Source organism: Pteropus vampyrus, unplaced genomic scaffold (genome assembly GCF_000151845.1).
Source record: "Pteropus vampyrus isolate Shadow unplaced genomic scaffold, Pvam_2.0 Scaffold18, whole genome shotgun sequence".
NCBI lineage: Eukaryota > Metazoa > Chordata > Mammalia > Chiroptera > Pteropodidae > Pteropus > Pteropus vampyrus.
The window spans coordinates 13,405,235-13,421,437 of NW_011888799.1; the positions used below are offsets into that span (position 1 = coordinate 13,405,235).

At 36.1% G+C, this 16,203-nt stretch overlaps 1 protein-coding gene across 1 annotated transcript in view; it reads right to left on the reverse strand.

Annotated features, from left to right (window-relative positions):
• Positions 1-16,203, reverse strand: part of LOC105288587 (fibrocystin-like) — a 301,050-nt gene that overhangs the window by 211,232 nt on the left and 73,615 nt on the right. The window contains exons 11-13 of the mRNA XM_023527696.1: positions 15,258-15,393; positions 12,703-12,949; positions 1,059-1,236 (exon numbers count right to left, since the gene is read on the reverse strand). Coding sequence (XP_023383464.1) covers positions 1,059-1,236; positions 12,703-12,949; positions 15,258-15,393 — 561 coding nt within the window. The remainder of the gene's footprint in view (positions 1-1,058; positions 1,237-12,702; positions 12,950-15,257; positions 15,394-16,203) is intronic.

Here is a 16,203-nt window from a genome sequence, read left to right on the forward strand (position 1 = left end):
TTTTCCCATAACTTAAAAAGGCAGCAACGACAGCAGTGCCATCCACACCTAACATTAATAGCTTGCACTGTTGGAGATTTGCTACGTGCTCAGGTACGATTCTAATCAAGGCATTCAATCCTTGAAATATCCCCCGTGGTTGTTACTACCATTGCCCCATTTTAAGGATGAGGAAGCTGAGGCAGGCGGAGGTTCAGTAACTTGCCCCACATCACAAAGTGGGAGAGTGCTGAGCCAGGGTGTATACCTCCAGAGTCACCATTCTCTGCCTTCGCCTTATTAAATATTTTTAAAATTATCTCATGGGAACATCAAGGGAAGGAACAAGCTCTCCTTTCTGAGAGCAATGGTTAGAGGATCAAAACAGATTCTGCTATGAATTCCTCAAAACGATAGCACACCTAAAGCAGCTTTTAGTTCCCTAAGACTGCTCTCATGACTTTTAGGGAAAATATGTATCATGAGACAGGAAGAAAGAAATGTGTTAAAAGGAAGAAAAGAAGCTTGAGGGAATCCACTAGACTGCTTTTTTTTCTTCCAGAAAACGCACCCACTCTCTACCTGGCTATTCCTATCTTTGCTCCCCCTAACCATTTGTCTCCTTCAACCCAACCCTAAGGACTGTCTGGACCTTCATTTGCAAGTTAATCTTTGACCACAAGGTGGCAGTATGCAATGTAAAAATGCATTGTTAAGACATTTTCTCTGGCTACAAACACTTCTCCCCGGGTTAAGTTGGCTCTTAACCCATAACAGAAGAATACAATTCTATGGATTGCTCAGAAGCTGTTTTTCATTGTATTAATTAAGTTAAAATTTCAGGCAGAACAACTCTGCATTTAAGGTGAGATTTAAATAGATTCTAAAATTTTCAAGTTAAGAAAAGAAAACAACACATCTCGTATTCTGGTTATAGTCATCTGGCCAAAATGGTGCTGCAGTTTTTCTTATCATCACCAGCAGATAGATGTCAATACCTGCAAACTATTATTTCACAGAAGGAAAGATAAGAACCCCTGGGGAATGGAACACACCACTGAATGAGTTCCTGGCATTACCTGTAGAGATCTGTTGATCCAAGGGGTCTCAAATCGCAGTGAGTAGGTCTCTTGATCTAAGAGCAGTGCCATCCAGCCATAAGGGTTAGACAATGTGTCACACACATAACTGACAGTGATTGTCTTGTTTCTGCTGTCAGTCATGGTTAAATCATAAGAAACATCTGGAGCATTAATCCTAGGGTGATTTAAAAAGAAAAAAATGAATTTTGATGTATTTGTTCATTCTGGATCTAACATACTCCTCTCCTATCAGTTATAGTTCATCGTCTGTCTATCCTAGGTCTGTCCTAGGACCCTTTTGTCTGTGTCTATGGAGGATTTAGTAGTCACTGTATGGGTCAAAATAGCCCAGTGGGAAGGTGTTATTGGATCGTTTGTGCATTTCACTATTCTGGTGGGTTGGAGTTAGTAACGCTCAGAACTGATGCCACTAAAACGCCGTCTTAATGAAGTAACATATGCCAGCACTAGATACCATTACTTTAACAAAGAAATGTCCATGGCCAGAATTTTGCCATAGACCAGGTTTATCAAAAGCAGAAAACATAGTATATAGTCATTAGATATTCCTATTGGGAGCAATGACTGAGACCCAGAACCCGATGTACCTGGACTATCAGAAGCTCCCTCCCCACAACTGCCTAGTAAGAATGGCTTCGGTAGCCCACCCTAGAACAAAGAGGTAACCTGGCTCATCTCCTTTTGGCTTGTACAATGCCCAGTGCTCACTCCTACCACAGCACCTCAGTGTTGGGTTTGCTTTTTTGCTTGTTAACATAGGTTGTGAGATCCTTAAGTTAGATATATTTTCTCCTTTTTAGTACCCTGCACCCTGGCACAGGACTCGGCACACAATGGGCACTCAAATTATGTGTGTTATGTGAACAAAGAATGCATGAATGAGCTCTCCCAAAAGTTGACATCAATTTCTTAATTTATATAAAGGGTTTATAGAAGAACTGCATTTTACCGAATACAGAAACTGAGGCACAATATGACAAAAGTGTCAAGTGAATGTCACGGGTAGAACTAGAAATTTTTTTAATTTCTGAAAATTATCCTACACAGCCCAACCCAGAAAGTAATTTTTAAGACTTCACTAGAACATAAATAAATTTAGTCACTAAAAGACAGAAAAAATAAAGTAAAAAAAAAAAAATCAATACACATTATGACTGTCCTTTCCCCTTTGGTTTAGTTTTCATGAGAATCTTTAACTGTGGCATTTTGCTGCAGGCAGATAATTAAATTCTCAAAGTAGAGGGAAATGAGATGAAGGAGGATGTTGGGTTTTCAAAGTGAGGTGTGGCATGAGCATATCCAAAGCCAATTTACAATCCAGTGGCATATTATAAATGGAAACTGTTTTTAGTGTTAAATGATTGGGCACTGTGTTCAAATGGGTATAAATTGAAAATCTATATCTGTGTGCACTAAGTGTATAAACTTGGGTATATATTTGACCCTCTTCAAGTTTTAATTTCCTTTTTTTTTTTAAATGGAGGCAATAATACTGTGTATCTCATATAGCTACTGTGAAACTTAAAGTGATAATATATGTAAAGTATACAGTAACCATCTACCTAAAGTTCATTTAAAAAAGAACCTCAGATGTGCCAGATTTGTCATTCTGTACTACTCGTTTTAATATCTAGAGGTTGATCCAGAATATTTGGTCATTTAAAAACACACTTAAAACCTTTCATGCTATAGAACATTGATACAAATTTATTATAAGATTAAATGTGTTTCATCCATTAATATAAAGAAATGAAAGGAATGAAAACTGCTCAGGACACTGGGAATAAAAAACTACTCTTTTCCTAAATTTCCCTATGCAGCATTAACTGAACTTTTAGAAATCTTGGGGTAGATGGACTTCTTTCTTCATGTCTTAAGGCTTGAGATACTTAGGGTGTTGTTATTGTTGTTGTTGTTGTTGTTGTTGTTGTTGTTGTTTTCACATATATATCAGAATTTAAGTTAGAACTAAAGAGCAATCCACAAATCATGTTCTTAGAATCAAAATGGACACGAAGGTCATCTGCTCTAACTTCTAATCCATTGCAGGAATTTCTTCCATAATTTATTCTGTTCTTTCTTCCAGTTATAGTGTATTCACATTCTAAAATTCTTGATCTTTTTATGGAATTTATTTTTAAATTTAAATCTTTAGAAAAGCTTTAGAAAACTTAACTCTCTTCCTTGTATTTTCTAGCCATTTGTCCTTGGCCATAATGGCTCTCTCTTCCTCTGACTGAAACCATGAGTCCCAGAGTCTCAGGAGATCATCCAGCACAATTTGGCCCAATTAATATATTTAATGAGTAAAGATAGGCAATTGAGAAGTAAGTGTTTTAAAAATGTGATAAGAAGAGATAAATTGGAACCAAGAAATACCAAAGAGATAGATGAGTTGGCTGCAGTAGGTGCCATGGTCAGTGTATAAAGTGGGATTCCCATGGTGCAGGGATGCTATTCAGTATGTTTCAGGTTCTGAGAATGAATTCTTTCAGATTTCAGAGACATATGGGCCCTGGATAATGAATCACAAGACCCAAATCCAAGAGAAACTACTTGATAAATCAGAATTTCCATCTAATAATTCACAGTAAGAAACTACCTTTCACATAATGGATATTTGATAAATATTTGTTGAATGGAAAAGTGAGTGTTGAATGAACCGAACACTCCAGTTGGCCATTTAGTGATGTTTCTCCTCAACTTCTAGGGAAGTTTACCAGAAAACCACAAGAGATTTTTCGTAAACTTATTAATCAAAGGAGATAAGCAGTTTGATCATAAATTATCAGAGCTTGATATAGTCAACCCCATATTAATAGAATATTTGCCAAGAGGACTTAATCACTTACGTTTGGTGATCAGAAAACCTCTCCTGGGCATGTACAAGCAATCTGTGCTAATAGTAAGCTCTGCTTTAGGAAAATGCTAAGATTTTCTTATGAACTAAAATTTCTTTTATTCCTAGTTAGTGCTCTCAACTAAACCACTTTTATAAATAGTTTTTTAAACTATAGACCAAAAGAAAAATTCTACTTGTATAAATCCATCCATCTGTTCACATTTAATTCTTTCAACCTATATTTTGTCATTTATTTTGCCTTACTAACCTGTATTTGCCACTCTTTTCTTAAGATGTTATACATACCATCTTGAAAATTATGAAAGTATTACATTAATATGTTACAATACAATTAATTGGGCAGATATTTCTAAAAATGCTTCTTAATTCCAGCAATGTTGCCCCAAGAATCCTGGTTATTTTGATTAGACTTAATTACTTCTCCAATTTCTGATAGCACCACATTTATAAATCAATTTTTAGGATGTGATTTCTACTGGTTCATTTTCTATAGATTGTAACTTTATTCAAGGAGCCATTTGTCAGACCATATCCCCAGTTTCTGAGGGCCCTTATAAACCTGACCCTCTCTTCAAAGATTGTGAAACAACTAAATTCTAACATTAATTCCATTCTATTTGTCGTTAGGACTTCTGTATCTTCTTCTTGAACTTTTGTACCTTTCCCTTCCAACCAGCATCTAGCAATCTGATGCTAACTCCTTGATCAACCAGAGACCCACCAGAGCACAGTGTGATCTGAAATTATCCTTTCCTCTTCCTTCTTCATGCATCGCCCTGATCCTATCAAGCCACCCCATCCGTCTCAACCAAGGTTTATTTAAGATGCAATTTCACAGGCACTCACATGCAGCATCAGCTTTCTATAATGAAATACAGGTAGAGGAGGAGGTTATCAAAAGTACCTTTATCAAAGCTAGTAGTGGGATGAATCATATAGTACATTCTGAAAAGCAAATCGTAATGTAAAAACCCATCATCTCCCATTAGGCAAAATGCCTTATGTTGACCATAACCAGGAGAGAAAAATTCAAAATCAAATCAGCTTCCATCCTTCTAGGACAAATGCGAGCAGTGACAGTGGTGGGCCCTTCTGAAAAGCACCAAAAGAACATCAAGAGTTGAAGAACACCATGAAAAGAATTTACCAACCATAATTACTACAATTTTCACTTGCCCTAAATAGCCACCCATTTCCCTGTGCCCTAAATAGCCACCAATCTCTCTCTCTTTACTGTTAATGAAGCAAAGGAGCACAAAAGTATTTCTAATTTGGAGGAGCCAAGGGAGTCTGCATGGGCCATTAGCAGCAGAGAGCTTCATTACTAGGAGAAGAAGTCTCTCCCTGAACTTCTCATGGCTTTATGTGCAAGAAACCAGGAGGCAAGCAGTCCATTTTAAACATTAACCCTTAACTCTACATCAGCAACAGCTCCCCTATATAATCAAAAAGACAAAAGAACAAGCCTTTCCTTTTCTTTTCCTGTTCAAAGGGGTGCCTTAATTTTTGTTCTTTTTTAACAACCAAGCCTGTCTTTAATTAAGAGATATTTTTCTTTAGAAATATAGCACTGTCACTTGATAAAACATCCCAGCCTAAGTACCAATTTACAATATTAGTTCCATAAACAGTTATGTAATTTAGTGCCCATATATTGTATGGAACTGTTGAATGTACACTGCCCACAAAGGATTTGTTAGGCAATCAACTATACCAATGAGAAAAAATATTAACACCCTGCTTTGTGTTTACCATTAGCTTACTTTTCCTGAGGGTCCATATCTATGTGTATTAAGATAAACACTGTATTGAGCTCTAAATGCTCTCAATTCAGAACGATTGTGAAATAAACTCTTTATAATTACACATCTCCTAAGCCAAACACTTCATAATAACTAGCCTCAAATGGTGCTTCTAGTATCTCCTGGATATTAGTGCTTGCTGCTGTTGCTATCATCTTTTACTTCACAAAAAGGACAAAATTGAAATTTTGAGGACAGTCAACAAAGTTTCATGGCACAGTTTGGCTTGAGCATCCTTTAAAAATACAATAGGCTCATAACGAGTCCTTGTCAGAAAACCACTATCCTACCTGCAGACCTGCCACCATCCAGTAATATTGTATGTAAAGGTACAGGCTTTTTATATACCCTTATTGATTGAGATACACTTAAATATTTTTCCTTTGGAGTAAGAAACCTAAAAAGAGAAAAGAAGCCACAATATTTAGTCTTCCCCCTAAACTTTTAACAGTCCTTAAATTCACATAAAATATAGGACTGGTAGGCAGAAAGGCAAGCCATATAATTTAATAATCCTTGTGTTTCTGGCAGGCACACCCAAACATCACTCCTCTGTGACTTTGCAAGTGTATATTTCTGTCTATCATTTCTCAGAGTTCACTCAAGAAATAAGTTTATTGTAGAGAAGCCCAACAATCAACCTAGCAGCTCCTCAAAAACAGTGTCTACAACTTTTGCCACACACTTAGGACAACACTCCTTCGTTATTTTGTGTTAATCCATAAAAAGAAACAACAAATGTCTATCATCCTATTTAGGCTGATCCTTCATACATTATGCATCTCTTCTCTTGATCTGTTGAATCCAACTCGAATGGCTACCTCAGAAAATGAGAAGGCCATTATTGAAGCTATGCAACCAGAAGGTAGAAAGCTACTCATCAAGGATACTGAAAAATAATTTTATGCATTAGGAAAAGAATTAGACTAAAAAGTTATATATATAAAAGTTTATATATATACACACACATACACCTGGTACTGTGGTGGAGCTGACTGACACCAGCTCACAAGCTCATTGTCAGCCCCTCTTCCCAATGCTATTTTTAGTGATATCATGATTTGATGATATTCCTCAGTTTGAGGGTCCATTATGATTCTTAGATCTTTTTCTATTTTACTTCTATAGCTTCTGCTGCCAAGAGAGAATAATACTTCTTGAAATTTTTCTGTCCCACAGGATTTCTGTTTGTTTGGGGTTTTTTTGTTTTTGTTTTTGAGGACTGAAAAGATACCATTAGTGATGCTATGCCTATTTATCCCTAGGAAGGCGAGTTAGGCGATTATTAAAGGAAAAGGTAGGCCAAAATTTCCATTTGAACTCTTCTTTACTTTTGCATTTACAGAGGCAGGGGGTGCCTCATACTTTGAATACTGACACATTAAAAGCAGTTACATAGGTAAAAACTGCATGCAAGCACTACAGGAGAGGATATCAAACAAGATCTAAGAATCAAGGTGATCAACAAGAACATTAACCTTTTCTTTCCTTTTCCAAGAGAATTAGGAAGAAAGAAACAGAAGGTATTGGGAAACAATGAATCAACGACTGTGTCCTGAATGATTCCAGATTCTGTGACTGGCTGGGGGGTTTTGCTAGATCAGTATAATGTTATGTGACTATTGGAAAGTATTTCCTATTTTTTAAGAATGAGATTAGATCACATTTAAGCAAGCTTAATTCCTTTGCTGGCATTTGTTTCTCAGAAACATAATAATCTATAGCATTTTATTCAATTAGTAGTATGTTTATATGGTGTTTTGTAAATCACAAATGTAAAATAGAGACTTTTTAAAGACAACATGTATTGAGCACTTACAATGTGCCAGGCAATTACCCTGTGAGATAAATACCATTATGCCCATTTTACTGATGTGAGAAGTGAAGCAAAAAGAGATGAAATAACCTGCCCAAAGTAATACATATAGGAAGTTAGCAGAGGGGGAGCTAAGTCTTATACCAATAAATGATTCATAATTACTTCTCTATTCTTCAGATTTTGAAAAATAATTTCAAATATATGCTAGCTTTATTTTAAATGTCCTATAAAAACTCAGAAGGACTGGTTGGTCAACCTACAACATCTTATAAACTCTTTTAATTCCCCCCACACTCAATGTAGTCGATAATTGAAAAACAGATCAAAGTTTGATTCATTGTCATCTAAATAAGTCTGTGACAACTAAAAGAACTATAGAGTGCTCTAGATCAAAACAACAACAACAACAACAATAATTCCCAGACAGTAATTGTGAAGGATGACTTCTCATTCTTTCCATCACAATTCTATGCATCTATACTACCAGAGCAAGAAAACATTTGCAAATGCAAGCAAACTTCTGACTCAATAAGGGTGGGGTTGGGGCAGAGTAGAGAAAGAATCAGTTGTTAAAATAAATAATCTGGTCAACCAATAGCCCCAGGAAAGCAAAAGCCTAGAAGATATTATGAAAGGACATTCTTAAGCATTAGATGTTCCTAGGAATTTTAGAAATAAAGATTGGGGATAGCATTTTAATCCTGGATCTTCTGAAGAAACGTTGAGTGCCATGGGCTTCTCATAAACATGTCCTAAGAGAAAAATGAACAATAATGGTCCTAGAGGAAGATTGTGGGGCATCCACATTTTTTCATTTATATTCGAGAATTCAATACTAATTTTATTGAGTCACTATGTGTTCAACATGGTACTGGGCACAATAATACACACAAAAATACTCTTATCCTTACCCTACTTACCATCTATGAGAAGAGATGGACAATTTATAGTTATGTGGGAGCTATCTATGAGTATTGGTTAGACCAAGTATAGAGAGCCAGCACACAATGGTACAGAAAGCTCAGAAAAGTTTACCAGAAAAAAAGGACCTTCACGCTCAGTTCATGGAAGCTGAACCTTATGAATTGAAATTGAGTATGGCTGAGGCATAAAATGCAAGGAAGAGAGGGCAGAGTGCTGAGAGACAGTGCTAACTATAAACAGGGAGCAGGTCAGGAAGGGCCCATGAGATATTAAAAATGTTAAAATTTCTTCAGGAGGCACTGGGAAATGTTTTAAATTTCAAGCAAGGGAATGAATCAATACCAAGACCAGATTTACATTTCAAGGATGTGAGCACAGCAAGGTTGCAAGCTAAGAGGCTATTGTGGTGAGAGATAATGGTGGCCTGGACTAGAGAGGGCAAGTTGGCAAGTTGGCAAGTAGATAAGTAGAATGACGCAAGAGGAATTTTGGAGAGAGATAAAATGGACTAGACTTGGTAGATGATTTATAAAGAAATAAAGTCAGAAGATGAGTCAAGTACGACTCCATGTTTCTGGTTTAGACAACAGAAGCATTTGCCTGAACAGGGGAAACAGGTCTTTTGAGAAAGACCACAAATTCAGTTTTGGCAAGTCGAGTTTGAAATGGCTATTAAATAGTGAAAATATTGACAGCATCACTGCTCAACAGAAATATAATACAAGCCATAAATGTAAGCCACAGATATAATCTTAAATTTTATGTTAGCTACATTAAAAAAGCAAAAAGAAACAGGTGAAATTAATTTTAATAATATATTTAACCCAATATATCCAAAATATTATTTCAACATAACAATACAAAAAATTACTGAGCTATTTTACATTTATTTTTTTCATACCAAGTCTTAGAAATATGGTGTATAACTTATACTTACATCACATCTAAACTTTGGACAGGCCACATTTTGTGTGTTCAGTAACCACATGTGGCAAGTGGCTACAGTATTTGACAGTGCAGATCCTAAGGGTTGTCGGATAAATGGGTCTGGAGTTCAGTATAGCTGTGTAGACTAAAGGGAAAAAATCTGGAAGCATCAGTGAATGTTAATTGAGGTGGTGAAATAACCTAGATCACACAAGAAGAGTATGACTTGAGAGAAAGGAAAGCTTTTTACAGAGCCTCAAGAAACACTAGCACTTAAGGGACAGGAAAGGTGATTTAAGGAGCACACAAATATCTATCAGTAGCATTACCCTTGTCCTATATAATTATCCCTATACAGAAGAAAACATTGATCTAAATTTCAGGGTGAATGAAGCCAAAGAACTATGTTAGGCATGTCATCATTATGAGACCTCTAGAGAAAAATGATCACTGACATATTTTTCTGAAATGAGTTCCTGACTTACATTGGTAGGGCTAATACACCCCTGTCTTATCAGCAACGATGGAGTTGACAGAATATGATTGGTAGAAACAGAAGCTGGGAAAAAAAACACTATCCAGAATACTCATGGATCCTACAGAAAGCCTGTTTTTAGAACTGGTAAGCGAGACAGAAAACAATATAAAAAGCTCTCATGCAGATCTAGTATGTTGCCATTTTAACAAAATATAAACTAGACCTTTTTTGCCTTGTACAGGTTGGAAACTTTTTTGATATTAAATATTATTACCAATTTCAAATATTTACATGTCTCTGTCAAACCAGCTGCTAGGGTCAAGTCAGAGGAAGCTCTAAAACAAGTGCCACAAATGTGGGTACCCATTAGACTTAGGGTAGTAAGGGAAGGGACAGAAAGCTGCCACTGTCAAACAATGAACTTACAATAAAAATGGAAGAAAGAGGAGGCCTTCCAAGAAAGAAATTATACTTCAACCACTTGGTTGTTAGCAAAAGGGGAATGGGGTGACTTCTTTACACAGCTATGTAAGGCCACATGCCTGGCCTTCTGGGGACATTGTGCTGAGGGAGGAGGGTAAGAATGGAAAGTAATGATAGCAGGGTGCTTGTGCCATATCAGATCTCCATCAACATGCAACCCCAAAAGATCAGGACTATGAGAGCTTTGTAAATCAACTCTTAGGGTGCTTGCTCCAGGGCAAATAGCACAACAAATTAATCCTTTCTCCATGAAATGCAGCAAAGTTTGTATCTACACTGAATTCAAATTGCTCATTAGCTCTGACATGTTCCTAATGAGGTTATAATGCTCTGGGACAAAGATCAAGTCACTGAGCACAAATAGCAAGGGATAGAATCATAGAAAGATAAAGTTAAAAGGACCTTTGAGTAGTGCTTCCCAAACTTGAATATAAATCACCTGGAGATTCTAATTCAGGATCTCTGGGCTGGAGTCTGCAATTCCCCAGGTCCAATAAGCTCCCAGGTAATGCTCGGGCACTTTGACTAGCAAGTCTCGAGAGTCTATCTAATCCAATCACTTATCCTAAAGGTGAGGACTCTAGGGCCAAGAGACTTATAATTGGGAATATGCTGAAATTTCCCTGGGGCTAATTTGGGGTAGTGGGACATTTGTCCATAGACCTGAGGGTAAACCTGAAATTTTTTAAATAGAACCGTAGGGAGTGCAGTCACCAACCATTTGGTTTTCCCAAGACCGAAGGAGTTTCTGGGACATGAGATTTTTTAATTTATAACCAGGAAAGTTCCACAAAAACAAAAATGTGTTTTTCACACTAGCGGGAGCCTTTTGAACCTACTTAAAATATCACTTCAAGATTATTATCTTTCTGACCTCCTCAGTCCCTAAGTGCTGGCATCATGACCTGCTACTAAGTTAAGCACCTAAGTATCCTGTGCTAAAGATCTCCAAGAACATGTTCAGATAAGATTACATCTGCAGAGCCTTCTAACACCACCACTAAGTGCTTCTCTGAGACAGTCTTTCAGTAGGTCTCAAAGTAAGGCATAAGAAAAAGAGAATAATGCAGAGAAATAAACATCACACAAGTGTATAATGTTCTTTTTAACTACACAAATCTATTTTAATTTTCCCTATTTGAAAAAAATGCATATAAGAAATAAATCACTAAATTTTATAAATCACAAAACACTCATTAAAAACACCTTTGCTAAAAAAAAAATCACAAAAATAAAAATAAAATTCAGGATATATCTGTGAGAATTAAAAGAAAAAAAGTCATGCTCTGTGCAATCAAAATGATTAAAAATGAAAAATACCCCTTCACATTGCTATTTTACTCACTGGAATTGTGCCCATTAACATTAGATAGAATAATAAACAATCTGGAAAGCAAAAGTGAAAAAACGCTCAGACTATTCAATGTTAGCAGTGTATTTCTAAGGCTTTTAAAACAATATCAAGATATTGATTCCATACGCATTCAAAATACAGACAGCGCAATCCTGACCACACCGACTCACTCTCTGGAGTTTAGTGGTTTAAAACAGAAGCCAACATGGTCTAGTTAAATCACTTGACTTAGTATTCATGTAGCTAGGACACTTAAAACAAAAGAAGGAAAGAAGTCTGGCTACATATATACAATGCATTTGAAATAGGTACAAGATAGAACCCTAGACACTCAGCCATCATTACCTAGAAATTAAAGAGGGCAGAAGCAATCCTATTATGCATTATAAACAGCCCAGTTGCTGACTTAATGGTAGTTTGACTAGCAAAACCAAGGAGTCCTTGCTCCAATATTCATAGGAAATGTATTGTACGAATCCAATAGTTCATGAAATTAACAAGGAAAATGAACTGGAGTGAAGCAACGTTGCAAGTAATAGGAAGGCATCAGCAATTGTTTCCCTGGAGCATATCGAACATTTAAAAAGAGCTTGGGGAGAGTAAATGTATATAAATGAGAATGGACATTATTGGAATTTTTTAATAATACTTTTAATTTAAATACATTTCAAATTCTCTGTTGATTGCAAGGCTTTTCAAGATGAAGCTATTAGCTCAAAATGTCAATAAGAGATCATGGACTACAAGTTCTGGTCTAGTGATATTAAAAGTTAGCTGCCATTTGAATCAGCCTGAAACTAACACAAACTTATAATTTGACAGCTGTCAAAATGATTCTCACATCACTTATGTAGAACTAAATACTTCAAATAGAGTCTAGAAAAACAATTTCCCTTTTATAATTCTCAACAGCCTGAATGATATGTGTATGCTCATTGGCAAACTGAAAAGTATAGTTAATTCAACTTACAATCCAATAGACATCCGATGAAAGAGAACATTTTCCCCACAGACACTGCCAGGGACAATCTGACTGAAGCTGGAATTGACCAAACAAGAATCTGAGAGGGTTTCCATTGAAGCAAGAATATGACTTCCATTTTTCCCAGACAGAGACCCATCCAAGTCTTCCAGAATTGCTGCATGAGGAAATGGAAATGCTACTATGTTTGGAGAGTTTGTAAACTTCAACTGGTTGGTCTTCACAGTAAATCCACCTATAAAGTGGAAGACAGAAAGACTGTTACACATGGCACAAAAGACTATTATAACAAATGGCAGCTGAATTTACTGGGATGTTTTCAGTATTTTAAATTGCATATTTATACAGTTTTACAATACACTCACTTATTTATTCAGAAAGAAATCATGACTGCTTACTGTATGCCAGGTTCTTGGTATGTGCTGAAGATGCAATGGGAAACAAGAGTAGTATTAGTGCTGCCTTCATGCAGCCTGTATTCTAGGGCAGTGATTCTTAACTGGGGGTTGTTTTGCCCTCCAGGGGACATCTGGCACTATTTGACATCACTTTTGGCTATCACAACTGGGTTGATGGCAGAGCTATTGGCATCAGATGGGTAGAAATTGGGATGCTGATAAACATCCATAATACACAAGACAGTCCTCACAACAAAAAAAACTCTCCAGCCCAAAATACTAATAGTGCCAAGGGTGAGAAATAATGGTCTAGTGGGAAATAGAGAAATAGAACTCTAATTTACTAATTACTATACACTAAAGGTGTTATGGTTTAGTCTTTCGATCTGTCTGCTCCAGTTCTTCTATGGTGAGTCTAACCCCACCTTTATAAGGTTTATACTTTAAACATTTACCCTCATGAGCAACATTAAATCATGTGGGCAAATAGTCATAGTAACACACTTTTTTAAGTATTAGCTCTAGAGCTGCACTTCTTAGCAGCCTGTCCCTCACAGCACCTCCATGTTATTTATGGGTACTGCTGCTAATCCAGTTGCCCAAGAAGAAAATATGGCAGTAGTCTTTTAATCCACACACCTCGTCATTAAAATTTTTAAAGTGAGTACACATCTCTTAGTACACATACTACCATACTTCTGTATTACATCCATTATAAAATATACAAACAGAAAAATAAAAAAGAATAAATTACAAATAAATAGAGGTTCTGAGGTTTTCATTCTGCATCCCAGTAGTCCATGCAGTGAATTAAGTCGTGCATCCAAGACCCCATGGTTAACCTCTTACAACTTCTGTAGTTCATCTAAAACCACAACCACCAGAAGCTGTACAATTTAGTCCTATTGGAATTTCAATTTCTTACATATGCTGTTCAAATATTTAGAAATTTTTTTTACACATTTCTCTCTTGCAAATTTCTATTCATCTTTCAAAACCCTGCTCAAGAGTCACCTCTAAGAAATCTAACCTGACCTTCTTCCTTGCTCCTTTCACTGACCTTGTTCAGGTTTCTAGAATTGTACTCGTCACACTCTAGTACAGTGACTGAATTAAACAGTTACTTTTGTGTCTATATTAAAAGCTCCTGGAAGACAAGAACTATGTGTTTTTTTTACCTTTGTACACCCCAGTTCCATAAATAGAACCTGGAATAGACACTTTTTAAACAAATGAACTATGTGACAGCCAAGATTGCCCAATGAGAAAGGATTAGAGCTAATTAGGTGCAGTGTGCTTTTTTTTTTTAGTGTCTTATGAATGATATAAAATGGTGAAGCTATTAAAGAACTGAGGAACTGTGATTTGAAGTGAATGTCATAAAGTATTTTTTATTCTTATTATTATTTCTAAAATGTTAAAAACAGTCTTTGACTCTGCCTATACAGGAAAAAAAAAGAGAGACTTGCTGATTATTCATTTAATTAAAAAACAAACCATTATCTAAATTAGTGACTCAAACCACAAGAGCATATTTACTTGAATTACTTGTTTAGCTGTTTACAATGATCAAATCAACTAGATTGCTCTCTACCTCTTTTCACCTTGACCCTCCAAGGTATTACTCACCACCTCTGAGACGTGATTAACAAGTAAACAAAAATTCCTATGATTCTCTTTGTACACACATCAAGCCTTGGGCTGTTGAATACAAAGTACTAAAATCTGGCTCTTTCAGGAAAGATCACATCTGCGTTAGTTTATATTCATATGTCTATCCAACTTCATTCATTAATTTAATCAATTAACCTATTAGGAACCAGGCTACTAGGTACTAATGATAAAACTGAGCAAGAGAGACATGATCCCTGCCTTTGTGAAGCTCAGAGTCTAGCAGAGACATGGTACCATAGTGATGTTAATTATAAATTCTATTACATGAAAAAAATGAGGAGCTGTAGGAGCCACACTAAAAGCATCTTGCCTCCTCAAGGATCTCTTTTAGATGATCTGAGCACGAGTTTCTACTGATATCATCTTGTAACTGAAATAAATAATGAATCACAAAGATTTTGTTACTATATGTCATATTTACTTGAGTGTTGGCCTTATTTACTGTCTGTCTTGTCTATTTAATCAACTTACCCTGTCCTCGGGAACAGCTCGAACAGGTTTTGATAGACACGCAGTCAGTGAGATCAAAATTAACAAAGGTTGTGTTAGATATCATCAGTTCCCATCTTTTGGGAGTTTTGATCCCAGCTGACATACACAGGCTTCCCTGTGATTTAGAAGGGGAAAAAACGGGAAGAAAAATAAGAGAACTGGCCACAAGAAATACAATTTGTAATGCACAAATAAAAATAATTAAGAGAATAAAAAGACAAGCTACAGACTGGGAGAAAATATTCGCAAATCACAGATATGATAAAAGATCATGAAAATATGTACTACACATATATTAGAATGATTAAATAAAAAAAATTGTGATACCAAATGCTGATAAGGATAAGAAACAGCTGAAACTCTTATACAGTGCTGGTGGGATTGCAAAATGGTACAGCCACTGTGGAAAATAGTTTGGCAGTTTCCTATGACATTAAATGTACTCTTATCATATGATCTAGCAATTTAACTCCTAGGTGTTTACCTTAGAGAAATGAAAATTTATGTTCATACAAAAACCTTACACAAATGGTTCTAATAATTCCATTTGTAATCGCCAAATCTGGAAACAACTCAAATGTCCTTCACAAATGAGCAGATAAAGAAACTGTGGTATATCCTTATATCAGAATAATACCCAACAATAATAAGGAATAAAATATTGCTTCTTGCAACAAATTAGATGAATCTCTAACGCATTTGGGAGTGAAAGACGCCAGTCTCAAATGGTTACACACTATCTTATTCCATTTATATGATTGTTAAAAAGACAAAATTATAGTGACAGGGCATAGATGAGTGATTCCTAGGGGTTAGCTGTGAGGGGAGGATGTGGCTACAAAGATGGAGCTTGAGGGAGGTTTTGGGGATTGATGCAACTGCTCTGTATCTTGATTGTGGTGATAATATTTACACAAGTCTATAC